This window comes from Oncorhynchus kisutch, linkage group LG25, assembly GCF_002021735.2.
Source record: "Oncorhynchus kisutch isolate 150728-3 linkage group LG25, Okis_V2, whole genome shotgun sequence".
NCBI lineage: Eukaryota > Metazoa > Chordata > Actinopteri > Salmoniformes > Salmonidae > Oncorhynchus > Oncorhynchus kisutch.
This window is the reverse complement of record NC_034198.2, coordinates 26691264-26717313: the sequence shown is the minus strand read 5'-3', so window position 1 is coordinate 26717313 and position 26050 is coordinate 26691264. Positions and strand designations below refer to the sequence as shown.

At 42.1% G+C, this 26050-nt stretch overlaps 5 protein-coding genes across 11 annotated transcripts in view; 2 read left to right on the top strand and 3 right to left on the bottom strand.

Moving 5' to 3' along the window:
• Nucleotides 1-916: 916 nt before the first annotated feature.
• Nucleotides 917-3852, top strand: LOC109870589 (ovarian cancer G-protein coupled receptor 1-like). The gene is made up of 2 exons (XM_020461158.2): nucleotides 917-1659; nucleotides 2174-3852. Exon 2 carries the CDS (start codon nucleotides 2268-2270, stop codon nucleotides 3117-3119), a length of 852 nt encoding a protein of 283 aa, XP_020316747.1. The 5' UTR covers nucleotides 917-1659; nucleotides 2174-2267; the 3' UTR covers nucleotides 3120-3852.
• A 71-nt stretch (nucleotides 3853-3923) lies between these two features.
• lhb (luteinizing hormone subunit beta) lies at nucleotides 3924-5019 on the bottom strand. The gene is made up of 3 exons (XM_031804922.1): nucleotides 4886-5019; nucleotides 4563-4758; nucleotides 3924-4361 (listed from the first exon to the last, which is right to left on the bottom strand). The coding sequence occupies exons 2-3, from the start codon at nucleotides 4743-4745 to the stop codon at nucleotides 4116-4118; spliced, it is 429 nt and encodes a 142-aa protein (XP_031660782.1). The 5' UTR covers nucleotides 4746-4758; nucleotides 4886-5019; the 3' UTR covers nucleotides 3924-4115.
• Nucleotides 5020-5603: 584 nt separating this feature from the next.
• On the top strand, nucleotides 5604-9244 carry cox20 (cytochrome c oxidase assembly factor COX20). The gene is made up of 4 exons (XM_020461156.2): nucleotides 5604-5739; nucleotides 6102-6216; nucleotides 8178-8241; nucleotides 8776-9244. The coding sequence occupies exons 1-4, from the start codon at nucleotides 5710-5712 to the stop codon at nucleotides 8921-8923; spliced, it is 357 nt and encodes a 118-aa protein (XP_020316745.1). The 5' UTR covers nucleotides 5604-5709; the 3' UTR covers nucleotides 8924-9244.
• Nucleotides 9245-9916: 672 nt separating this feature from the next.
• LOC109870585 (uncharacterized) lies at nucleotides 9917-11937 on the bottom strand. Its single transcript, XM_020461155.2, has 2 exons — nucleotides 11467-11937; nucleotides 9917-11363 (listed from the first exon to the last, which is right to left on the bottom strand). Exons 1-2 carry the CDS (start codon nucleotides 11581-11583, stop codon nucleotides 10698-10700), a joined length of 783 nt encoding a protein of 260 aa, XP_020316744.1. The 5' UTR covers nucleotides 11584-11937; the 3' UTR covers nucleotides 9917-10697.
• Nucleotides 11938-12042: 105 nt separating this feature from the next.
• Nucleotides 12043-26050, bottom strand: part of arfgef3 (ARFGEF family member 3) — a 49591-nt gene continuing 35583 nt past the window's right edge. For 2 of the 7 annotated variants that reach the window (XM_031804915.1, XM_031804916.1), the window contains exons 22-34: nucleotides 25591-25770; nucleotides 25374-25515; nucleotides 24969-25100; nucleotides 24699-24799; nucleotides 24235-24508; nucleotides 23899-24075; nucleotides 23461-23575; nucleotides 23265-23367; nucleotides 19964-20095; nucleotides 19505-19635; nucleotides 19252-19260; nucleotides 17102-18344; nucleotides 12043-16690 (exon numbers count right to left, since the gene is read on the bottom strand). In XM_031804915.1, coding sequence (XP_031660775.1) covers nucleotides 16499-16690; nucleotides 17102-18344; nucleotides 19252-19260; nucleotides 19505-19635; nucleotides 19964-20095; nucleotides 23265-23367; nucleotides 23461-23575; nucleotides 23899-24075; nucleotides 24235-24508; nucleotides 24699-24799; nucleotides 24969-25100; nucleotides 25374-25515; nucleotides 25591-25770 — 2931 coding nt within the window. In that variant the 3' untranslated portion in view covers nucleotides 12043-16498. Of the gene's footprint in view, nucleotides 16691-17101; nucleotides 18345-19251; nucleotides 19261-19504; nucleotides 19636-19963; nucleotides 20096-23264; nucleotides 23368-23460; nucleotides 23576-23898; nucleotides 24076-24234; nucleotides 24509-24698; nucleotides 24803-24968; nucleotides 25101-25373; nucleotides 25516-25590; nucleotides 25771-26050 lie in introns of all 7 variants that reach the window. The other 5 variants (XM_031804917.1, XM_031804918.1, XM_031804919.1 and 2 more) reach the window with 5 other exon arrangements.

Here is a 26050-nt window from a genome sequence, read left to right as displayed (position 1 = left end):
AACCACACATGCGGAGATCATCCGTTCACCTACTGCGTCTCACAAAGACACAGCGTTTGGAACCAAGAATCATTGTCCTGTTGAAAAACAAATGATAGTGGGACTAAGCGCAAACCAGGTGGGATGGTGTATTGCTGCAGAATGCTGTGGTAGCCATGCTGGTTAAGTGTGCCTTGAATTCTAAATTAATTTCAGACACTGTCACCAGCAAAGCACCCCACACCTACATGCTTCATCGTGGGATCCACACACGCAGAGATCATCCGTTCACCTACTCAGCGTCTCACAAAGACATGGGGGGTTGGAACCAAAAATGTCATATTTGGACTCATCAGACGAAAGGACAGATTTCCACTGGTCTAATGTCCATTGCTCGTGTTTCTTGGCCCAAGCAGGACTCTTCTTATTATTGGTGTCATTCATTGGTGGTTTCTTTGTAGAAATTCGACCATGAAGGCCTGACACTAAAGCATTTATTTGGGCTGGTAACTAATGAACTTACTCTCTGCAGCACAGGTAACTCTGGGTCTTCCTTTCCTGTGGCGGTCCTCATGAGAGACAGTTTCATCATAGCTTTAAAAGTTCTTGAAATTTTCCGGATTGACTGACCTTCACATCTTAAAGAAATGGTGACTGTCGTTTTACTTTGCTAATTTGAGCTGTTCTGGACATCTTGGTATTTAACCAAATTGGGCTATCTTCTGTATAACACCCCTACCTTGTGACAACACAACTGATTGGTTCAAACGCATTAAGAAAGATAGAAATTCCACAAATGAACTTTTAACAAGGCACACTTGAATTGAAATGCATTCCAGGTGACTACCTCATGAAGCTGGTTGAGAGAATGCCAAGAGTGTGCAAAGCTGTCAAGGCAAAGGGTGGCTACTTTGAAGAATCTCAAATATAAAATATTTATTTCTGTTGTTGGTTACTACATGATTCTATATGTGTTCTTTCATAGTTTTGATGTCATCCATATTATTCTCCAATAGTACATATAGTAAAAATGAAGAAAAACCCTTGAATGAGTAGGTGTGTCCAAACTTTTGACAGGTACTGTATGTGACCCCACAATTTCAACATTAGTGACAAGGAAGTCATTTTTCTGAAGTATTTGCACAATATTTTGTTTGTTGCATTTGTGTGTGGTGGAGGATTGTTATCACGTTTCATCATTGTCTCAACATATTGGTTTTAAGTCTGATGGACCTAGGCATTGTGACTGACCTATAGAAGTATGGTGGAATATCACTAGTAAGTTTGTTTTATTCTCCAGTAGCTGCCTGTACCACAGCACATCAAGTCTGTGAATATAAAACGAACGGCTTCTTCACCCAAAATGGTGTATGCATATTATAAGATGTGTGCATGAAGTGTATGATGTTACACGTCAGATGTAATATTCCTGTTGTCATTCTGAAATACATTGAAGTAGAAACTTAGTGTGGAAAGGATTAGGTCCAGGATCTTTTAACCACTGTTAGTGATGTCATATGATCTCCCTGGCCAATAAGAAATCGAAGACTGACAAATGCTATAGTAACACAAATTGTGCAATGACTTTTGACATCCTGGAGTGGTGGACTTCCCGTCTCACAGTATTTAAGGCTCAGACGTACATGCTGTATGGTCACTGGGTGTGCACCGTGAGTATCTGTGAGTATCTGTGCTGTAAATTTTTTTTTTTTAAATGACTAGACTATTTTTTTGCATGTTTCTAACTGTAGATTCCACATGGTTGCTAAAGGGTTATTTGAACTTTGCTTGTGCTACACATGTTAAACACTGAAATGCGCAGTGATGATTTAGTTATTCTTATTTTTTTCTATTATATGATATTCATAATTTTTTTTGTAATGGCTCAATTGATTAGTTAATTGCATAAAAAAGAGACGTTTAAGGTATCCTAACATTTACACAATGTAAGAATGTTAATGTCTATAGACATTGCACTTTGACAGGTCTATTTGTATTACATGTTCAGTTTTACTAAAAATACGCAGAACGTAGAACTATTGAGCATACTTCCTGTTTCTTTGGAAGGGAAATGCTTTTAGATTTAGAGTAAAGATGCATAATGCAGCTCAAAACTAGACCTATTTTAAAGAATCATGACCGGGATCTTAGATGTTATAGAGTAAAACACCAGCTATTTCACTTTTTTTCTTAGTGTGGGCACAGCAGGAATATATTAAGGACCTTGAACTTGGAATCTGAAGAACCCTGCCATTCACTAGTTCCTGCAACAACAAGCAGCATCAAGGATGGAAGCAAGCCTCTGCAATATTTCAGACATCACATCAAATAGGAGCCTCATTGAAACCGTTGTACAGTGGACAACATTCTCCATTGGTTTTCCTCTGATCTGTCTGTCAATTTATGCCATGTACTTCCTGATCAGAGCTGATCACATCGCTCCAGTCTATGTTATCAACCTTCTTATTGCAGATCTCATTCAGATTTGCATGAGGCCATTCATACTGTCTGGTACCTGGCAATTTATAGTCTTGTTGATTGAATTCTTTGGTATTAGTGCAAGCATTGGTTTCATGGTATGTGTTGCTCTCGAGAGATATCTTGTGATTGCATTTCCTCTCTGGTACCGTTTTCGCCGTAACATCAAATACTCGCTCATAATGTCCTCCATTATCTGGCTTTTCCCTTTCATCCAAATCTCCATGTTTTACCTCACACCGACTATTGAGATTTCACTTATTTTGTTTGCAGTTAACCTCCTCATACCCTTTCCACTGCTTGTATTCTTCCTAGTGGGCACGTTGAAAGCTCTGTCCGTCTCAATGTCTGTGCCAGCTGTCGAACAGAGACGGATTATTGGTACCCTGGCCCTTGTGCTGGGCAATTATACAGTCCTGTTCCTACCCCTCATCATACAATATCTGATATCAGGGGTAACATGCCAACACAATGTGGAGATTGGGACAATCTTTGAGAGTTTCAGCCCCCTTGTGGATCCTCTACTCTATGTATTCATGAGAAAGGGAGCTAAGGACACTCTGGCCTTCCCCTGCTTCGACAAGCTCATGGGTGACGAGGAGCAGAGTCAGGTTACCAACACTATGACCATGACTGATAGTGGAGTAGAAGGCTCCAGGTAGGACAGATCCAGGATAATGGACTGTATCTGTATGATTCACTATGTATAACTCCTATCAACTTTTTGTTAAAATTATCGGATCGAAACGTTGTCAAAAAAGCAGGGGAATTGGGAACTTTAACAGTGTGCGGCCTTGTTCTTTTCTTATAATAAAATTATACCATACGGGCCTCCCGAGTGGCGCAGTGGTCTAAGGCATCACTACAGACCCGGGTTTGATTCCAGGCTGTGCCATAACCGGCCGTGACCGGGAGTCGCAAGGGGCGGCACACAATTGTTTAGGAGACGGTTTGGCCAGGGGGGATTTACTTGGCTCATCACGCTCTAGCGACTCCGTGTAGTGGCGCGTGCGCCTGCACGCTGACTTCAGTTGCCAGTGAATGGTGTTTCCTCCGACACATTGGTGCAGCTGGCTTCCGGGTTAAACGGAGGATGCATGACTCTACCTTTGCCTCTCCCGAGCCCGTTGGGGAGTTGCAGCAATGAGACAAGATCGCAATTGGATATCACGAAATTGGGGAGGAAAAAGGGGGTTAAACATTTTAAATAAACCAACTTTACTTTTATTGTTAAAATGTGAAAAGTACATGCCTTGCTTTTTAATATACAATGCATAACATACTGTATTGTACACAGCCCTATTCTGCATTGCACTATCTTTGTTGGGCTTGTATTGCAGCTTTCAGAAAAAATGGCCTCCTTTCCTTCAATAAATTGATAATGTGGATATTTGAGATCGCTCTTTCTCCTCTATTGTTCCCATTCTCTCCTGGAGTCCCTCTTAAAAGAGGACACCTGAAAGTGGTCAGAGTTGGAGTCAGTTTATTCAGATCCCAATATGAGTACAAGTACATTCACATACAACCTACAAGCCCATGTCTAGTACCTATGAAATTTGAGTTCAGTTTGAGTTCACCATACATTGGGCCTACATGTCATTACATGGGCGGGTGTAATATAACATGTCATTACATAGGCAGGCATGTTGGCTGACATGTCACCACATGTCACCATCCGTTAGTACTCTTTGGGTAATGCAGAAGTCTGGCTGCAGGCTCTCGATGGTACAGTCAGAAGTGTCCATGTTACAGAGGCTGCAGTCACAGCTCAGAGCCACAGGGTAGGTGACATGAGGGTCCACCCACGGGGGACAGTCAGGTAGGCGGATCGTTTCATAGCGGACGTCCCGGTAGGTGCACACATGCTGGTACACGGTGGAAAATGGGCTCTTGAAAACCGGCTCCTGGTAAATAAATACACAGGAGGAAAGGTAAATGTAGATCAATATTTTTTTGTTTTCACGCAATAGGGGTGTTTCTAGTATTTGATACGCAATTATGAAGAACACATTGACAATTAAAGGAAGTTATGGCCTTCTAAATAAGATAACACTAACCACTGCATAGTACATTCAGATGATACTAAACCACTGTATACATTGTACCTTGGTGACGCAGTGGCCACTGCAGATAGGGGTTTGAATGACTAAGCACGTTGGGCAGCCTTCCTTCTCCAGAGACACAGTCTGGTTGATGGGCTGACAGGGCTGCATGAGAGACCCCTCCATGGGTTCCAGGAGAATGCACAGAAACAGGGAGATCAAGGTGCCTACATGAAGACCTAACATCCTGAAAGAGAGCCTAAGTGAAAACAAATTATTTTCTCTGGCATTAGAAATGGTACAGTGTAAAATGCTTATTATTTGCAAATTGTTGTAATAACTATATATAACAATAAGAGAAGTCTGATCAATATAGATAGGTTTACCTGAAGGACTCAAAGGGTTCAGCAGGCAGCGGAAAGTTGTGTCTTGATGGGCAGTGTGTTTGGGCATTTATACAGTGGAGGAGGCTAGTATTCAGGGTTGGATGCTCTGCTCATGATTTCTCCCCCTTCACAACAACCTTGAATAGAATCCCATGTTGGTAACAGAATGGATTACTTTGACACAATGACTTCCTCCTGACCTCTAGTTTGCACAGTTTAGACTTCTGCATGTGGATGATGACATTGCATCAAAATATTAATTCATTCGACACCCTAATCCCTCAAGAGTTGGCGGCTTTATAGGGTCAGATTGACATAATTGTCATAGAGTTAGATCCCTGCTGTACACAGGAAGGACATGTTTTGATGTTAATGCTGCACATGTTATCAAGGTCCAAGCAAGTACATTTTGTTGAGATAGAATTTCATTGACAGGATTAACCCTATTAATCACACACTTGTTCATTGGTACAACGGGTAGTCATTTGAGTTATTCTGTGAATAGCCCACTGTTGGATACTGCTCAAGGTTTTGGTAAATCATGCTGTATAAGTTTGAAAGAATTGACATATAAAAAAGTCAATATATCAAATACATTTTTGAAAGCATACCTTATTTTTCAATAAATAATCTGTGTCAGCAATACTTGGAGAAAGACTTCCCGGAACACAAAAGCTTTTGACCACTGTTTCCTTTTATGAACTCGTGGGTTAATTTCTAACGAACCTGCTAGTGCGCATGCTCAGTGTACAGTGTGATTACGAAAGTAAATACAGGCGATGCTGAAGTTAAATTCCTCATAACAGGGTCAATCTAATGCCATAATGGCCGGTGAAGAGGAGAGTGACAAAAAGGTGAGTGTCCTAGACAATGTCATTCAGAAAGCATTGTCTGTGACAATGCTAACTTAGCTAGCAGCAACTCATTTGTTGAAGGTCAAGAATATTATTGGTGGTGATGTCGCTACAGTAGTTGTCTAGTTTGCTTAAGTCTGTAGCTAGCTAACGGTAGTGTGCTATAGCTGAGTATGTGTTTCTTCATTAAATATAGAACTAACGATATAGCTACCCCTCTTTAGTGTCTGCTAGCTAACAGTATGAATGTGATGCTTGATACAAGATACAAGTAATCACGGTTTATATCTCAGTAATTCGCTGTTTATTCTCTGTGTAGTTTCATTTCCCATAATGTGTTTCATATACGGTATGCCATTTAGGGTTTCAAGGTGCTGGGTATTCTGGACATTCAAAACACACCTTGTGCCAGAGAGGCTCTTCTACATGGATCTGGGGGATCCCTGGCTGCTGGCCTTTTGCACTTTTTGGCCACAAGTAAGTTTGATTACCCTGCAGATTCACTGGCGTACATCAATGATTTGTTTGTTTGAGTGTAATCTCAGAACCCATAACCTAATCTCGTGCCAGATACATGTGACTCTGTCTTGAGCGATTGGTTTGGGTGAAATCTAATCTAATGTCCATTAATATGAGCATAGTAAGAATATATTACTTCTGTCATAGGTTTCTCCATAGATTATATTGACAAGATAGCCGGGTGACTGCTCTAACAATGGAAGTTGCCTCGTGCATCCACATACAGTACCAGTCAAAAGTTTGGACACACCTACTCATTCAAGGTTTTTAATTATTTTCTTTTTTTAAACTATTTTCTACATTTTAGAATAATAGTAAAGCCATCAACTATGAAATAACAAATATGGAATCATGTAGTAACCAGAAAAGTGTTAAACAATTTAAACATGTCTTCAAAGTAGCCACCCTTTGCCTTGATGACAGCTTTCCACACTCTTGGCATTCTCTCAACCAGCTTCAGGAGGTAGTCACCTGGAATGCATTTCAATTAACAGGTGTGCCTTGTCAGAAGTTAATTGGTGGAATTTCTTTCCTTTTTAATGTGTTTGAGCCAATCAGTTGTGTTGTGACAAAGTAGGGTTGGTATACAGAAGATAGCCCTATTTGGTAAAACACCAAATCCATATTATGGCAAGAACAACTCAAATAATCAAAGAGAAATTACAGTCCATCATTACTTTAAGACATGAATGTCAGTCAAGAACTGAAGAGTGCAGTCGCAAAAACCATCAAGCTCTATGATGAAACTGGCTCTCATGAGGACCACCACAGGAATGGAAGACCCAGTTACTTCTGCTGCACAGGATAAGTTCATTAGAGTTAACTGCACCTCAGATTGCAGCCCAAATAAATGCTTCACAGAGTTCAAATGGCAGACGCATCTAAACATCAACTGTTCAGAGGAGACTGTGTGAATCAGGCCTTCGTGGTCAAATTGCTGCAAAGAAACCACTACTAAAGGACACCAATAAGAAGAAGACTTCCTTGTGCCAAAGAAACACGAGCAATGGACATTAGACTGGTGGAAATCTGTCCTTTGGTCTGATGAGTCCAAATATGAGATTTTTGGTTCCAACACCCCATGTCTTTGTGAGACGCTGAGTAGGTGAACGGATGATCTCTGCGTGTGTAGATCCCACGATGAAGCATGTAGGTGTGATGGTGTGGGGGTGCTTTGCTGGTGACAGTGTCTGAAATTTATTTAGAATTCAAGGCACACTTAACCAGCATGGCTACCACAGCATTCTGCAGCAATACACCATCCGACATGGTTTGCGCTTAGTCCCACTATCATTTGTTTTTCAACAGGACAATGACCCAACACACCTCCAGGCTGTGTAAGGGCTATTTGACCAAGAAGGAGAGTGATGGAGTGCTGCAGATCAGATGACCTGGCCTCCACAATCACCCAACCTCAACCTAATTGAGATGGGATGAGTTGGACTGCAGATGAAGGAAAAGCAGCCAACCAAGTGCTCAGCATATGTGGAAACTCCTTCAAGACTGTTGGAAAAGCATTCCAGGTGAAGCTGGTTGAATAAAATGCCAGGAGTGTGCAAAGCTATGTTATCAAGCTATTTGAAGAATCTAAAATATAGTTATTTTGGTTATTACGTGATTCTATATGTGTTATTTCATAGTTTTGATGTCTTCACTATTATGCTACAATGTAGAAAATAGTAAAATAAAGAAAAAACCTTGAATGAGTGGGTGTGTCCAAACATTTGTTATTATGAAACTTATTTTCAATCAAATAAGCCTCATGTAATTCAACACTCTCATAGACCTCCAAACAAAAAAGGACTTATCTCACAGGGACAGTTTTTGGGCAGAGTAAATCCTCTCCTTCAGCTCTTCCCCCTTTGCTTCTCACAGTATTTCTCAATTTCTTACACATGCCTTTAATTTGTCATTCACAGGTCGAGTGAAGCGGTCCTTTGACATAGGTTTTGCAGGATTCATGCTTACCACACTGGGATCATGGTAGGTTTTGAAGTCAGTGTTGATTTATAAGCTTAGCCTACTTGTTGGCTAGTTGAAGTCCATTAAAAGCAAGAATCCTTATTTGCTACATCCATTTTTGGACTTACAAATTAATGAAATAGACCCACTGATTCTTGAAATATAAGATTGTTTTAGTCCAATGTTTGTAAACAATGTATAGCCTCAACATGGTTAAAACTATATTTTTGCTGTCCTTTCATCCATTGCTCTGTCTGTGAATTTGAGTGGTTACTTTTCTCCAAGCCCATCCCTCAGCTTTTTACCAAAACACAGGCGGGGTGACCACTTTATTATTGTCTCATTTTAGAATATTTATTCAGCATATTCATGAGACGTTCTCATCTATTTGTGTAGTACAACCCCTATGCAGCCAATTTAGCGTATACCCCAAGGCAGCCAATACAGCCTACACCCCTATGAAGCATATACCCCTATACAGCCTAAACCCCTATGCAGGTCCCTATGTATTAACCAGGCCTTTACACTGATGTCTATTTCTGCTGGCGCTCTCAGGTTCTACTGTAGAATTACCAATGCCAAGCTCCGTATGCAGCAAAGGTTGATCCAAGATGGCATCAAGAACAAGGTCATGTATGAAGGCACGAGTTTGGACACCGTCAGTAAACCAAAAGAGCAGGAGCCTTGCACTTCATGTCCTTGAGATTATTACATGTTCCCATCGTCAAATCATTGATTCTTTCACACACCCTTGACTGCAGTTCACAATGGCCACAGCCTTTAAATGTTCTATTTGTCTTATTGGATCATGTCAGGCATGGTTTGTCTGACAGATTTGTTATTTCTATGTAAAATATTCTGTAACAAGTGTTGTTTTTGTGCACAATGGTGGATCTATTCATAATTAAGAGATGATTGGTTGTGCGCTGAATAAATATTGATTGACTTTCTGTAGTGTTATGCCTTTTGGTAGGCCATCATTGTAAACTAGAATGTCTTAAATAAAAATTAGTAAGTCAGTTAACTAGGTATGTGTGGACTAAATAAGAGTACTGCAATAGTCTATTACCATATCACCAGATGGCCACTAGATGGCACTCGGCATCATACCACAGCACTGTAGTAAATCTTCCACACTTCACTGTCTCATCCAGCCCTACTCTCTCATTCACTCCAGTACAAATCTGTATGTGTGCGTTCTGGGTCTTTAGGTCTGACACAAAGCTACAGTGGAGAACTAGTCCTGTCTCCTGTCCTTCTTTCACCTCTTAAGAGGCATGCATTTCCTCTGACTGCCAACTGTGTGCATATCTTAGCCCCTAGCCTCGGTGTGACAAAGGCCACAGTGGAGAAGCGGACCTCTCCACAAACTCCCAACACACAGGTGCTGCATCTGTGATGACAGTATGGGTGTCTCGATAGCTCACTGGCCCCTCCATCTAGGGTCCAACGTAAAGTAAAACAATGTAAGTTCATATTATATGCCTCTACCCTGCATTGGCCCTGTGCTGCCACATAATGGGCCTCTCAGATGGCCTTGTTCTTCTCAGTGTGCAGCATTGTCGAGGGCCTACATCCAGCTTACTAAGCAACTTGTGGATAGTTTGTCCCAACGGTCGGTAAATGTCAGTCTGCAGCAGCCAGCCAGTGAACTGTTTACAGAAAAATAAATTAAGACGCAAAAACAATATTAGATGTCAAGACTTTAATGTGTTTACAATGAATTGATACATATTTGGACTATCAAATATCACTTCAGTTAATGAAAAATATTAAGAAATATCTAAAATAGACCACTTATTTACATTTGGTATTTCATTTTCCTTTGCTGTGCAGTCCAGGAAGGGAGTAATTACATTAGAAATAAGTCGTATAATGATATGAATAATATAAATAAGAATAACAATATATGTTCTTTCCTTTTTTAAACATGACCAGATGACAAATGGCTTTAGACATTTCTGCAACTATCAAAAGCTCCTCAGACAGGTGTTAACCAGTATGAAACGCACAGTAACAGTACCATCTTGATCAGCTTATTCTGAATAATTCTGACCATTGACCTCCATGCATTGCTTAACACTCATGAAAAACTGCACAATATGCTGTACGACACAGCCTAGGAGAAACCCTGGTCTCATACTGGATGTGCTGTTGCCAACTCTTCGGTCATGCTATACATGTTTAGTATGACAATGAAGGAATACAGAGAGGAGTTAGCAAGAGCACAAACAGACTGTTCCATCAGGCTACAAAGGTACATTTTACAAACACAAAGAGAAGCTGCTCTATGGTTTCAGCTCCTGGCAGCAAGAAATTAAGGAATGACGATCCAGAGATGTTATTTTGATATTGGCCAGGATTCAATCCAGACCGCAGAAGATTTGCGTTGACCGCGTTAACATTTGCTTAAAATGGTGCATTGCCAGAAAGGAGCTATCCGATTGAATCCTGCCCTTAGTCCGTGGACTGTTCCTTCACTGAGTCTGCATCTGTCCGGGTTTCATCTGTTCTCCCTTACCAGCAGGTGGATTGGCGCTATTGATGCTGGCAGCTCGATCCGCACCTCTGGAGCTTCTGACAGAGGCAGATCGGTCTATCTTAGGGGGATCCACATCTCTCGAGTTTCCGACAGTGGCAGCTCGATTCAAACCTCTGGAAGTTCTAGTGCCTTCAGCTTGATCAACACCTCTGGAGCTTCGGACACTAGCAGATCGATCCACACCTCTGGAGCTTCGGACACTAGCAGATCGATCCACACCTCTGGAGCTTCGGATGCTAGCAGCCCGGGCTAACTTAGTGAGGGTCTCCTCATAGGGTGTTGGCAGGTAGACCATGAGGAAGACTCCGTCAGACATGTCTGTCTCAGAGCTGCAGCTGGGGATATGGTCTCTGTGCAAGGCCAGTGAGGACAGGAAGTCAGTGCTGCTCTCTGGGTCATGGAGGTCCTGCAGATCTTGGAGCTCCTCCAGGTCCAGGGTGATGACGTTGGTCAGAGCCAATTTGCTGGTAGAGCATCTCCTGTAGACCAGGAAGCCAACGAGGCTGATGAAAAGGAGAGAGGTTGTTGCTACGACAACATAAAGGATGAACTCTTTGCTCATGATGTCCTCACTGGGGGTCAACTCATTCCAGTGGTCACCCTGGCAATAGAGTAAAAGGTGAATAACACTAGTTACTTCTATTTCACATACTTTTAAACAGCTCATCCATTTTGTTTAATGTGCATCCTGTTGATCAACTCACCTGAGCATGTTTGTCGAGAGAGGGGAGCGGTGAAGGCCCAGACCCAGGGACCCAGTCAAGGCTATCTCTGCCCGCTGGCCCAAACTTCATCCAACCGCTATCCAGTAACATCCGCATGATGCTGGGCTGAAAGCCTGGGCTTGGAGCGCAGAGTGGAGCGACAATCAGAGCGATTATCACTTGTGTCAGGGTGTACAATACTTACAAATGAGGGCATGACAAGCATGGGTCCAGCTAAGAGATCACTGAGGATGTAACAGTGTCCAATCACAGCCAGGCTTCTCCAATCTCTTTGGATTTACTCACAGCAGCACCACATTTGGCCTACATTGCAAATAATGGTTACGTGGGTGGTTGGTCAACTGATGTGGCGAGTGAGGCGGATTTAATTTGTAGTGGGAAAATGCACTCTTAGAGAACCCCCAGTTATTCTGGCTTGTCCCTGTCGGAGAACCAGGTAAAACCCTTTCACCCACAAACACTGTTTTGAGAAAAGTTCCTGACCCCCTCTTAGATGAAGAGAGAGTTACATAATTGAGACCAATATAAATTGTATAAAATAATCAGATCTGGTAATCGATTTGTTTGTTTATTCTACAACACAACATAAAAGCGCTTTGAAATATACTGAGTATGAATACAAACATGAATACAATCTGAAGACAAATTACATCAGCAAAAGGGAGTCAAGCCAGAGAAAGAACAAACATTATAATAGTTATTTTTTATCAAAGGCAGAAAAAAAGCTTTTAAAAATCACTGACAATATTGGCCCTCTTAGGGCTCTATTAAATCTGTGTCGTTGAAGAATTACAGATTGTGTGATAGATATTTAAAAGGTACTGTAATTCCTGATTGAGCCGACATATGCAGCGTTTACCATGAATGCAGTCTCCACGAACGCTGAAACGTTGCCTTTAAATTTCATGCTGTAACACAGAACTTTCACGATAGAGATTGAATAGAGCCCTAAGCAAGACATTCTTTCTGCCAGGCTTGTGCCATTCAGTTATCCATAATACCGACCAGTCATTCAGAGGAAAATGTACAGAACTTACAAACTGGCAGAAGTTTGACGGTATATGTACACTTAGTTGCCGAACAGTCAAATATTCATAAAACATATGCATATTAATAACAATATATTAACCAAATGTTTTTAATAATCAGTTAATTGAATTTTGTTTGGCTAAACACTTAAGATGGCAGAATTAATCTGTTAACAAAACAGTTGTCTTAGTGCATGAAAACGTTACAGAAACCGTCAGGCATGCTCCACACATTCCTTTCTACATTTTAGAACACTTTCTCACTCAAATTGCCTTAAATTAAGCATTACACAATACACCTCTAGCTACAGGGCCCAGCTGTAAAAGAGACCTTGGTCTCAGTCTGTGTTCCTTGTTGAAATAAAGGTATAATAATACCATTGATGTCAAGTGATTTGAATTCAATCATGTGCTTTTGGTTATAAGACAAAACACATTGAACTGTGTTGAAAACAATTGCCATCTCATGGGACCATACTTATGGGTTCCAAAATATTTTATGTTTCTCAAATATTGTTTAAATTGCTCCAAAAGGAATTGCCTTGAATCTTTTTTGAATCATGATCATACAGTATTCATGCACCATTAAGTAATGTGCTCCCACACTGCAGAACATATGGAATTGGACTATTGATGGTTTCAAATAAATGCATCAACACAGTTTGGGGCAGAGGAGTACAAATGTGTTATAGAAAGAAATGATATTGCCAGTCTAGGACGGTTAGATACACAAACACTCCATTGTTTTTAAAATCCACGTCCATCATCCCATAAACTGATCATTTTGAACAAACTGTGTCAAACAATTGGGTCACAATCTACCCACAAATTATCAACTCAGACAATAAGGAATAGTCGACGGTTTCTCTCTCAAAGCCGCTTATATGCCTACGCACTCTCTCAGGGTCCTGCTCCCTTTTCATCCTCAATCAGCAGATAGGAAGCTATGGCAGATGATACGTTTCTTGGAAAGGATCAACAGTTAGAAGATAGTGCCTCTATATAACACATTCACAAGCTTCATGCTCAGCATAATTTCCAGTGAGATGATGCTGTAAAAGTATACAACGAATGGAACTTAATCATCATCAGCAGCTTACATCAAGGGCTCCATTCAATCTTTATTGCTGAAGTTCAGCTTTACAGCATGATGAGCCTGGTCTCAGACTATAGGTAACATTAAAAAATGTATATTTTGGGAAAACTCAATAGTTGGTATGTTTACATAACACAGAAGGTTACCGAAGGCAAAAACAAAAGGAGGATGTTTGGTTGTAATATAACGCAAACGTATAGTAACCCAAATGTTGCGTGTTCAAATCTCATCATGGACAACTTTTGCATTTAGTAACTACTATTTTTTCAGCTACTTAGCATGTTAGCTAACCCTACCGACCTTAACGTTTGCCAGCTAGCTAAATTTAACCGCAACAAATTGGAATTCGTAACATATCATACATATTGCAAATTTGTAACATTGTATGAATTGCAATTCATAACACATCATACGAATTGTAATATATATGGAATGGATGATGGGCATCCACAAATTAATACATACCATACAAATTGACTATGATACCCCTGAGTTCAGGTTGGCGTGACTTGACATTTTAACAGCAATTTCCTGTGGAGTCTGTTTTCAAGGTAAACGCTGTATGTGTCAGCTCAATCGGAAATGACCTTTACATTTCTAAAATCTCCCCAATCTGTAATGCTTCAGCCATCCAGATTGAATAGAACCCCTAGACACATACAGTGGGCAGGTCTTTGGTCATTGTACAGTCATTTTCACCTCCCAAAGTTGATCATTTCATTAAGACAGTAAACAAAAAGGTACATTCTATAATAAACAGTATGTATGCAAAAGACTGTCCCAGGTTGTCAGAAGAAAATACACTATAAAGCACTGTAATAAGTAAACTTGACACTGAAAATTCTACCCCCAGAACTGCAATGGAGACCAGATGAGAATACACTCAACAAATTATGCAATGAAAGCAATTACTAAACTTTTCAATAGTAGAATATTACATTAACTCTCATGACAGAATTCTAACATAATAACATGTTACTTTCTAGATATCTACATTTAAGTACTTATTTTTCCATTTTCTTCTGTATGAAATCATCTTGATTCATTGTAAAAGTGTGTTACTATAATGAGCTTGAGAGTGCTTCCATATAAAAATGTACTATATTCACAAATGCATTTTGGCCAACTTCAATTTTTTTCTGATCTGTTTTTTTTTTTTAAATTCTTGCCTATTTTAGAGTACAGTAGAGCTGAAAACCTAATAAGATATATTTATTTTTAATACCTTTTAAGCGCAGACATTTACTACCAGAGATTCAACTAATCTTTGGAGGCCAGCATGAAAATGTCAACTGTATCAAAACATGAGGGAACAAATGTACATTCAAGGGAACATGTTTTGAGAGCAGGTGCATATTATATCTACTAATAAATAATCCACTAAAGTTACTAAAATCCTAGACAAACTTGTGTGGGTGGGTACATAAAAGGCTGTTCTTTGACTGCTCAAATGTACACAAACAGCAATGGCGAACATATATTATAGTGATACATGTACTGAGTGTTCAATCATCTGTCCCTTTTCATTAATACCCAAGCAGATGTCAGCTATTAGAGCAGGGTCAGAGAGGTCGGAGAGGGACAACACGATAGCAATTCCGACATTTCCTATAGAGGGGCTAGCGAGGAGTCCGGCTATGGTCAGGGAAAGGCGTAGTGATTGGAGAATCATCATGTTTGGGTCTGACATTATCTAAGGATGACCGTTTCTAGACAGGCCAGGTCTGAGCATGGCTCCAACCCAAACTGTTGTTGAGGTTTGAGGGTATATGAACGAAACATAATCCTGCCTTACAGTATTTGTTGGGTTGTTTATCAACAGCGCTCTCAATGAGGATCAGCATGTGGGGATTTGCTCTCTGATTTCATTGGACATTAATGAGTACGACTCATTGACCTATATGGTGAGATCTCAGGCATGCTTAGATAATAGCAAGGCTGTATTTCTATCATGTTAAAGAATGGATGGATTTGGGCAGTGGTGTAGTGGAGGGTAAACGTGAGTAAAATCATTTTGGGCCCAACAGTTTACCTACCTTTTGCAACAACAAAAAAATCCCCGAAAGTATAGGGAGCCGTACTCTTTTCACTGCAACAGCCAATTAGAGTTTATCCACGTAGGGTTTTTAACCACTGGATTAGGGTCATGTGGTCTATTTACCTAGAGGGGACTGGCTGGTGGTGTCATCAAGGCATCTCATCTCCTCTCTTAAACAACATTTGTTAATGTTAATTAATACTAAAGAGAATATCATCCATTTCACTGAGAGGGGCCTGGGCTTGGTAAATCATTTTGCCTGATTTATAAATTGGAATCTTGTCAGAGTGCAGTACACCAATTTACTACTGAAATGTGTAAAGCTAACTGGAACTAATATCTTCATATAGCACAATATCTGATTTATATACAGTTATTCCAATGTCAAATAACAAATATAAATAAAAAATATATATATTCTTAATGTAATAGGATATTTGCAGTTGTAAAGAATTTATATAAATAATATGTAGTAAACATAAATTGGGGTCTACAATAAATAGCTATGTCAGCTAATTTAAAGACACAACGATTCTATTTTTGGTAAAAAGCTCACTTCCATTCCATTCAGGAGTGACAGCGTTAAAGAAAAACCTAGCAAAGATAAACTGCATGACTTCCTGTAAATTACAATCAAACTGAATGACTTCCTGTAAATTACAATCAAACTGAATGACTTCCTGTAAATTACAATCAAACTGAATGACTTCCTGTAAATTACAATCAAACTGAATGACTTCTTGTAAATTACAATCAAACTGAATGCGGCTAAAAGTGGCAATGCAGATTCTCATTGGCTGAGCCTTTGAGTCTCCCCTTTACAAACACTGTAAGGAACGCAGCTGCTCCTCACATAGTGATGTCATACATTCTTCCTACGCGACTCAGCCACTCTCGCACTGCCTGGCGCACACGGAGGTCAGTCACGTGACAGGTCAGCTGACTAATGCAGGGGAACACGGCGGGCTGCAGGGCCACGAAGGTAGGGTCTGGAAGGAGCTGGATCTGAGTCAGGATGGTCAGAACCATGTTAGTCCATGCCTAGAGAGAGAGAGAGAGAGAGAGAGAGAGGCAGAGAGAGAACGAGGGATCAAGAGAACAAAATAAAGAGAACGAGAGAACTGGACCTGTATCTGGCAAAGTTTGCCCTGCATGCAGTCCCACCTGTATCTGGTCATGTTTGCCCTGCATGCAGTCCCACCTGTATCTGGTCATGTTTGCCCTGCATGCAGTCCCACCTGTATCTGGTCATGTTTGCCCTGCATGCAGTCCCACCTGTATCTGGTCATGTTTCCCCTGCATGCAGTCCTACCTGTATCTGGTCATGTTTCCCCTGCATGCAGTCCTACCTGTATCTGGTCATGTTTCCCCTGCAGTCCTACGTGTATCTGGTCATGTTTCCCCTGCATGCAGTCCTACCTGTATCTGGTCATGTTTCCCCTGCAGTCCTACCTGTATCTGAGCCTCTGAGTCTCTAATGGAGACGCTGTGGGAGCTTGCTGTAGAACCGGAGCGGGGTCTGATCTTCTCCTGCCTCAGCACCTCTGGCCCGGCACTGAACGAGTGCCTCATGGGCCCCGGGTCCACCAGCTGCTGGGGCCTCTGTGGGTTGGAGGACTCTGGGCCCCTCATCGTCCCTGCCTCGCCCCTGTTCTCTCCCCCCTTGGTCTCCTTCATGAAGGTGGAATGGTTGTGCTGCTGCTTTCTCTTCTTGTACTCCATCATCAGCTTGGTGATGGTCTTGTCGGTGGCGATGGTGTATAGCTTGTTCCCAGCACTCTCCCACCACTCCTTCTTGCGGCCCGCTGGGTCTCTCCTCTCCCCTCTCAGGTGTGGCAGGCTGTCCATGCAGTAGCCAGCAGTAGGGCTGTGTGTGTCCTCCGACGGCGTCTCTGCCAGGTGGGAGCGCACGCTGTCATCGGAGGGTGTTCCCCGGCCGGACAGGCCTCCCGTGGAGGGAGTGGGAGTCTCGGGGGTGGAGGGGAAGAAGGGCAGGAAGAAGAGGGGGTCCCCCCGGAAGACGGGCACTGCCTCGTCCACCAGGTTCTCCTGGTCCAGGTGCATCTGGATGTAGTTGTTGCAGAGGTCCATGCAGAGCTTGTGCAGCCGCTTGACCAGCCAGGCCCAGTCTGCGCTGCTGACCGGCTGGATGCTGAGTGAAGGGATGGTGGCCCTCCACTGGCGCTTCTCCTTCCCCCGCGGGGGACTCACCTGAGCCGTCTCCTCGAAGATGTCCTCGTCCTCGGAGGAGCACTGCTGGGAGGAGTCGGAGCTGCCTTCGCCCTCCTCGTAAAGGATCTTCTTCACCAGCTCAGCAGTGATACTCTCTTGGTTGGTGAGCGTGGCACACAGCAGGGCCTGGAAGTAGATGTTGAAGCTCATGGCAGACTGGCGGTACAGGTTGGCAGCGCCACACACCCCAGACACCTTCATCAGCAGGTACTTGAGGCCCGGGCGCGTGTCGAAGTCTCGGGCTGTGCGGTAGGAGTCCAGCAGCAGGTCGAAGATGATGGCCAGGTTCTGCATGGAGATGTAGCGCAGGAAACCAGATGGTCTAGGATCAGATACTGGGGTGGTCTTCTCCTGGGTCTCAGCATCACCAGGGTGCTTAAACTCCTCCAGCAGAATGTCATACAGGTTCTGGAGCAACACTTGATGAGAGAGTAAGCTAACCACTATAGTTCTGAAAGGAATCCTATAGATCAGATGGAGAAAAAGGTTAATGAAACCATTTATGTAAATAGATTCCCATTTTACTTATATTTGGTTTGTCTGATTGTCAGAAACATGCAACAACGTACTGGGATTTAAGCTTTACGACACTGCTTTTAAAAGCTACAATCCTTAGTTGCTACATCCATTTTTGGACATATAAATGAATGATATGTACCCATTGATTCTTGAGGAATATAACTTAGAAATACCTCATGAGCTTAGTTCAACTGTCGTACCCTATCATCAGAACCCAAAATATAAGCTTGGTTGTTTGTAAACAATAAAAATGTAAACAAACAGTAGCCTCAAAACATGGTTAAAACTATAATTTTGATATCATTGATGGTCAGTCCTTGCATCCATAGCTCTGTTTATGAATTTGAGAGTCGTTATATTTCTCCAGCCCCATCCCTCAGCTGTTTACCAAAACAAAGGTATGCTATTGTTTCAAATAAGGACTCTAGCTTTAAATCTCAGACATCAATTTCTCCATCCTTCTGGGCATCATATGAGGTTTCTGATAAACAGCATTAAAGAAAATGTCCTTAACTGAAAGTCAAAAGCAGATAAAATAAAACCACATTGTAATCCCAAAGAGCTTGATCAAAATAATAATACTGTATCAGAGGTCAGAGGACTCTGGGAATATTCTTATTTTATAAAAAGGGAAAGAATTTCATATCTACGCATGGTGGATAAGACAAAGTCTTCATCATCTGCACAGTAGCTTATGTCATCTGATAACAGATGTTGACATGACATAATATGGTCCATGACATTGAATGGATGCTTAAAGGAAAAATGTAAATATTGAATATACAGGTGGGCATAAATGCTGCTCACAGTAAACCAGAATCATGGTATGGGTGTCATCGAAGTGCTCTTACCCAATTTTTCTGTTGTAAGTCCAGCACATGAGAGAGAAATCAGCACATAAGGAGATAGAATATACTGCACATCGAAAGCTACATTCTGAGAACGGGCTGTGAACCTAGACAAACTGTAACACACTATATATAGATAGTGAATAGATTAGAATAGAGCAATAATTCAAAGTTGATGGTGTACTGTACACGACAGGTTTAACACACAGTATACAAAAGCCACCACACACCAGCTATGTGATTAAACGTTGCAAACCTTTTCTGAGTGTGACCATTGGATTGCTGGTCTGAAGGGAGCTCTATGATGAGCACACAGGACTGGGCATGCTCAAAGCCTTCTTTGTTATTGGGGGTTTTAGGGGAGCACTGGGTGTCCAGCATAAACACCTAAAGACAGGAGGAAGATAGGAGACATGTTCAACAACTATAAAGTCATACTGAACAATATACATGAATCATGACATGTACTGTCTACATAGAAGACTTAATACAGAGGTTTGAAATGTTGTTTAATAACATCTAGATTGATGAATAGTAGTATTGGACACAGGTCTGACTGTGGACAGCCACACATGTATACGTCATTTCACATCAACATGCATGTAAGCCTAGGCCTAGATTCAATCCGGACTGCAGAAGATCCGTGCAATAGGGCGACTGAAATGTAAAGGTGATTTCCGATTGAGTAAACTAGTGTGTGGTGGTGGAGGGTCACCTGCTGGGCCATGGCTCTGATTCTCCAGTACTCTGCCTCAGCAGAGGGGGAGTGGGACGGAGCGGCCACCTTAACCTCACAGGCGTCCCCAGAGAAGCTGTCTGAACCACTACGGAAACACGCCAGCAGGTTCTACACAAGAGGTAGAGACACAGAAACACACACAGGTTCTGTGTGGCACTCTGGCATGTATGCTGAAGCTATACAGTCTGGAGCACAAGGTTACATACAATGTGATCCAATCAACAGGATCTAGAACACACTGATCAACTGCAACTCTCTCAATCAGACACACATGGAACGTCATACAAACAGTTGAGACAGTGAAAGTATACATACACCTAGGATCATTTTTTATGTCTAAAGAAATTAATGAATGACAGTAATCCCAACATTCATTACTGGAACTAAACATCTAAATTATAGTGGACATTTACTTTTACTAGGGAATTAATGACCTGTCCTGAATGTAGATGACCCTTTTACAACAACTATGACTCTTTTATAAAGCCCTTTTTACAGTTGTCACAAAGTGCTTTAAAGCCCCAAAGAGCAAGCAATGCAGAGGAGGAAGCACAAAAAAGCACAAGCCTGAGAAAGTTGGTCTTGTCCATACAGTATGCCTGCGTGCATATAGAGTCTACCACTATATGTTTTAAGACAGTCTGAATAAACAATGCTGTTAGTGAAGACACAATGCATTCTTAAGTAGAGTAATCTCTTGCAAGGTCACTATATTTAAGGTCTGTTATTGGTAGTAATGCATCATGCATTTAAGCCCTCTTTCTACTACAATACAAGTAGAGACAAGCTTTTTATTTTCTCTCTAAAAAGGCTGCAGCTTTAAGCTTTAAAGAAGATTATATTTGGTCCTCTCATATTGTGCAGGGCTGGGACTGAGGAAAATACTTGTCGTGAGACATATCCTTCTAAATGTAGCCTACATAGTGTAGGACTGATATGGGGCTAGATGGAAACATGCATTCACCTGCTGCCACACAGCACAGCCATAATCAGAATGGGTTAAAGGCCCAATGCAGACATTTTTTTATCTCAATATCAAATCATTTCTGGGAAACAAGTACAGTGCATTCGGAAAGTATTCAGACCCCTTGACTTCAACATTTTGTTACATTACAGCCTTATTCTAAAATGTATAAAATATATATTTCCTCATCAATCTACATACAATACCAGATAATGACAAAGTAAAAACTGTTTTTTTAGAAATTGTAGCAATTTTTTCTATATCACATTTACACAAGTATTTAGACTCTTTACTCAGCACTTTGTTGAAGCACATTTGGCAGCGATTACAGCCTTGAGTCATTTTTGGTATGACGCTACAAGCTTAGCACAACAGGTTTTTGGAGAGTTTCTCCCATTCTTCTCTGCGGACACTCTCAAGCTCTGTCAGGTTGGATAGGGAGCGTTGCTGCACAGCCATTTTTGGGTCTCCAGAGATGTTCGATCTGGTACAAGTCCAGGGCTCTGGCTGGGCAACTCAAGGACATTCAGAGACTTGTCCCAAAGCCAGTCCTGTGTTGTCTTGGCTGTGTGCTTTTCATCATTAATCTCTCTGTACTTTGCTCAGTTCATCTTTCACTCGATCCTGACTAGTGTCCCTGTCCCTGCCGCTGAAAAACATCCACACAGCACGATGCTGCCACCACTATGCTTCACCGTAGGGTTAATGTCAGGTTTCCTCCAGACGTGACGCTTGGCATTCAGGCCAATGAGTTCAATCTTGGTTTCATCAGACCAGAGAATCTTGTTTCTCATGCTCTGAGTCTCTTTAAGTGCCTTTTGGCAAACTCTAAAGCGGGCTGTCATGTGCCTTTTACTGAGGAGTGGGCCACTCTACCATAAAGGCCTAATTGGAGTGCTGCAGAGATGGTTGTCCTTCTGGAATCTTCTCTCATCTCCACTGAGGAACTCAGGAGCTCTGTCAGAGTGACCATTAGGTTCTTGGTCACCTCCCTGATCAAGGCCCGTCTTGGTGGTTCTAAACTTATTTTATGTGAGAATTATGGAGGCCACTGTGTTCTTGGGAACCTTCAACACTGCAGAAATGTTTTGGTACCCTTCCCCAGACCTGTGCCTCGACACAATCCTGTCTCGGCGCTCTACGACAATTCCCTTGACCTCATGGCTTGGTTTTTGCTCTGACATGCACTGTCAACTGTGGGACGTTATATAGACAGGTGTGTGCTTTTCCAAATCATGTCCAATCAATTGAATTTACCACAGTTGGACTCCAATCAAGTTGTAGAAACATCAAGGGTGATCAATGGAAACAGGATGCACCGGAGCTCAATTTCGAGTCTCATAGCAAACGGTCTGAATACTTATGTAAATAACGTATCTTGTTTTTGTATTTTTATAAAATGTGCCAACATTTCTAAAAACCATAAGGACAAAGCAAAAACAGGTTAACAAATGTGTAGATTGATGTAGAACATTTTTAATTTTAGAATAAGGCTGTAACAAAAATGTGGAAAAAGTGAAGGGGGCTGAATACTTTCTGAATGCACTGCAAATACCTTACTGTAATAGCTTTTAATTAATATGTTAAAAATAGCTTTCTAGCAAAAAACTATTTCTCAAGCAAGAATTTTGCAAGGACTGTCTGGGAGTGGTCTGAGTGGGGTGGGGAAATGGATAACTGGCTGTTATTGGCAGAGGTTTGGAACTATTTCTTATTGTTCTATTAAATAATTCACCATCTGGTGTTGTAAATTTGACTGCACTGGGCCTCTAAACGAGGTGATTTTGTGTCCTATTATTGTAATTTGTTCATGGCATTAATATCACCTCATGAGATCATTACCAGGGAAAGCTTTTTACATCATTTTCTAAACGGGTGTTGATTATTCCACTGGCCTCAACCCTGAAGAAGGCACAGCGTTGACGAAACGTTGATTAGGTTTACCCATTCAATTGTTGGGAGCATATAGAGTGTGTGGCTTGATTTTATACAGTTTATTCCACTGGTCTAAAATAACAACCATGGAAAAATTTGAGAGGAAGTTTGCACCTTTAATTATTTAAAGATTAAACACCATTGACACAGGGGATGGCAGGGGGTTCTGACTACAGGGAGTACAGCTACGACCGGAAGTTACTTTTCGTAGCAGGTTAGTAGCATTTTCAGGTAGCATTTTCAGTAACCCTAACCCTTTTCCTAACCTTAAATCTCCTAACCTCCCGCATGAATTATCCTAACCTGCTACGAAAAAGTCCATTCCGGTCGTAGCTACACTACCTCTAGTCAGAACCATGGCACGGCCCAGGTATTTACCTTGACAGGCTCCAGGGTGGCAGAGAAGGCATCCTGCAGGGCACAGCATGCCAGACGCCACATCTCCTCAGTGAAGACTGGGCCTACCGTCACCAACACGTACCTGCCACAGGAAGAGACAAACACCTGTCATCTACAGCTCAGTCATACACATTCTGTGTGTGTGTGAGCGTGCACAGCGCAAGTGCATGGTCACCTGATGCAGGAGCAGCCCACTCTAGAGATCGTCTCAGCAGGTTCAGCCACACAGGCCACCAGCAGCTTGAAGAGGTCCTTTAGCATCAGGTTGATCAGATGCTCATAGCCAATATCTACAGGAGGACAGAGATATGAAGGATACGGACAGAGGGACAACCAGGATCTGGGGCGTATGTATCAGGGATCTCAGAATAGGAGTCAGGATCAACTTTTCCTTGCCCATGTAGAAATGTTCAATGTGATCTAAAAGGCAAAACTGATCCTAAATCAGCACTCCTACTCTGAGACCCTGGATACATACGGCCCCTGGGCTACATAAGTTTCACAAAGACCTATTTTGTCTGTTTAACTGCCTAAGTGCACTTCCATCTCTGCTGACAGCTTTGTGTACACTATGTTTGACCACCACTCAGGAGTCATTCCATGGCCACTGTACCTGAGTGGATGAAGCTTTGAATGTGCTCCACTACCAGCTCACAGCACAACCCAATGGCGTGCTTGAAGTTGGCTGCGGCTATGTCCCAGTACGCATGGTCGCCATGGCTACGCTGGAGCCAGAGTGACATCACAGGAAGAAGAAGCTGGATCACAGAGAATATGGCAAAGCCCGGTCCTATGGAGGTGGAGAAAAAAAAATTACGGTTTTCATGTAGGCTACATTCATAATGACTATGTTTATCTTATAAAATTATCACCCAGACCATGTAAACCAAACTCTAGTGGAGAGTGTTGAATCTGATCTGTCCTTTGGTGTTATGGTATCACTTCTAACCTGGCAAGTTGGTGAGCGCTCTGAGAAGTTCAAACAGCAGTTCCAGGGTGGGGGGCTGGTGCTGCCGGGGGCAGTTCGATACCGCTGCAGTCAGCTGCTCCAGCAGCAGGATCCAAACCTGGATCAAACCTGTGTCATCGTCAAACTCAGCCAGGACGCAGTCCATGCCATCCTCACTGCTGACAGACTTCTCCTGGGCCCTCATGGGCAGGCTGGCCAGCCGGGCTCCCAGGAACACTGGCTTGGAAGGCATCTTGTAGATTTTGGCAAGCAGCTGCAGAAGAAAACCTCATCATACACTGTGTATACACTAAACGTAGATGGAAGGTTCTTCCTTTAGCAGGTTGTGTGACCCTTTATCTATTTTAATAGACTTTCTGGAAGCCTGTCTGATAAAAGAACTCATTTTCGTGTGACGCCCATTGAAAATAGTTAAGGTGGCCCATGGGCCAGTGTTTTCCTACCTGAGAGCACTTCCTCAGGTAGTCCAGAGCAGGGAGGCACAGGTCTGTAGAACTGTAGCCAGTGGCATTGACACAGTCCCCAATCTCCTTATAGTCCACTTCTCCTGGGAACAAGGCCAACACACTCACTGATGGCAATCAGAGTTATCAATTCCATTATTTCTTACCAAATAGCATGAACATTCAATGTCTCTACCTAAAAATGTGACGATCATGACAGTAGTATTACACATCCATAGAAAAATAAAATGGTGTAATCATCTCATTTACCTGACTTACCTAAACCTTTGACAAACTTCATAAGGCACATGATGTAGTCAGTTGCTGCGTTGGCGAAGACCTGAATGTTGTCGGTGTTGATAAACGCTTCAAAGACATCAAACACAGGTGCCTGAGACTTCCCTGCAATACAGACGGAGCAGAAAACAACCTCAACAAAAAAACAGCGATATACAGGAATCTCCTTCGAGAGAGAAGACGAGGCTCTGTGCCAACATACAGTTTCTCCTGCTGAGACTCTCTCTCATAAGCCATCATTACAGACAACACAAAGAAACAGAATGCATGTGAATACAATAGAAATACTGTAGCCGGGCAGTAACTGAGGGAATACAATCACACATAGAAACATTGAGATGTAACAAACTCAACAACTAGGCTGCCTGTCATACATACCCATGGAATATTCTCCTATCAGGTAGTCTTTCATGTCTGGCTTGTTCCCATGCACAGTCCTCAGGGCACTGAATAGAGGTCTCCAGCCAGACTGGATCTGAGGGGAACACATCTCTACCAGCTCCCCTATGGACGTGACCACCTGAGGGACAAACAATAGGACGTTTCAACTACCGGGTCAACTAATTATAAGAGGTGTGTGTGTGGGACAACTCACCTGGTCCTGCACGTCCTCGTCACACAGCTCCAGCTGCATGATGTGCTCGAAGGGTCTGAAGAGCGCCTCGTTAAAGTGGAAGTGGGGAAGCTCTGCCCAGCTGGTCAGCACCTCCATCAGAACATCATGGATGAAGGACACAGCCTTTTGGGAAACATGGCGCTCTTTGTGGCAGGCAGCCTAGGAGGAGACAGAGAGAAACAGTAACGAGAACAATGCCCAATGAGCAAAAACTGGTAGAATCAACACTGTTCCCATGTCATTTCAACAACAAAAAATCTATATGTAAATGACATTGAATCAACTTGGAAAACTAAGGGAATTTCGTATTTTCTCACCAAACTAAATCCAACGGCCGCATGAAATGTTTGTTGATTTCACGTTAGTTCACGAACGTAAATCAAAACTAGATGTTGAACTTATGTCTGTGCCCAGTGGGTATAGGCCTAATATAACCTGC

Coding starts and splice junctions, on each gene's coding strand:
- LOC109870589 (XM_020461158.2), top strand. CDS start 2,268: ATGGAAGCAAGCCTCTGCAATATTTCAGACATCACATCAAATAGGAGC.
- lhb (XM_031804922.1), bottom strand. CDS start 4,745: ATGTTAGGTCTTCATGTAGGCACCTTGATCTCCCTGTTTCTGTGCATT. Junction 4,362..4,562: donor GTGGCCACTGCGTCACCAAG/GTACAATGTATA, acceptor TTTATTTACCAG/GAGCCGGTTTTCAAGAGCCC.
- cox20 (XM_020461156.2), top strand. CDS start 5,710: ATGGCCGGTGAAGAGGAGAGTGACAAAAAG. Junction 5,740..6,101: donor AAGAGGAGAGTGACAAAAAG/GTGAGTGTCCTA, acceptor TATGCCATTTAG/GGTTTCAAGGTGCTGGGTAT. Junction 6,217..8,177: donor TTTGCACTTTTTGGCCACAA/GTAAGTTTGATT, acceptor TGTCATTCACAG/GTCGAGTGAAGCGGTCCTTT.
- LOC109870585 (XM_020461155.2), bottom strand. CDS start 11,583: ATGCGGATGTTACTGGATAGCGGTTGGATGAAGTTTGGGCCAGCGGGC. Junction 11,364..11,466: donor CTCTCGACAAACATGCTCAG/GTGAGTTGATCA, acceptor CTCTATTGCCAG/GGTGACCACTGGAATGAGTT.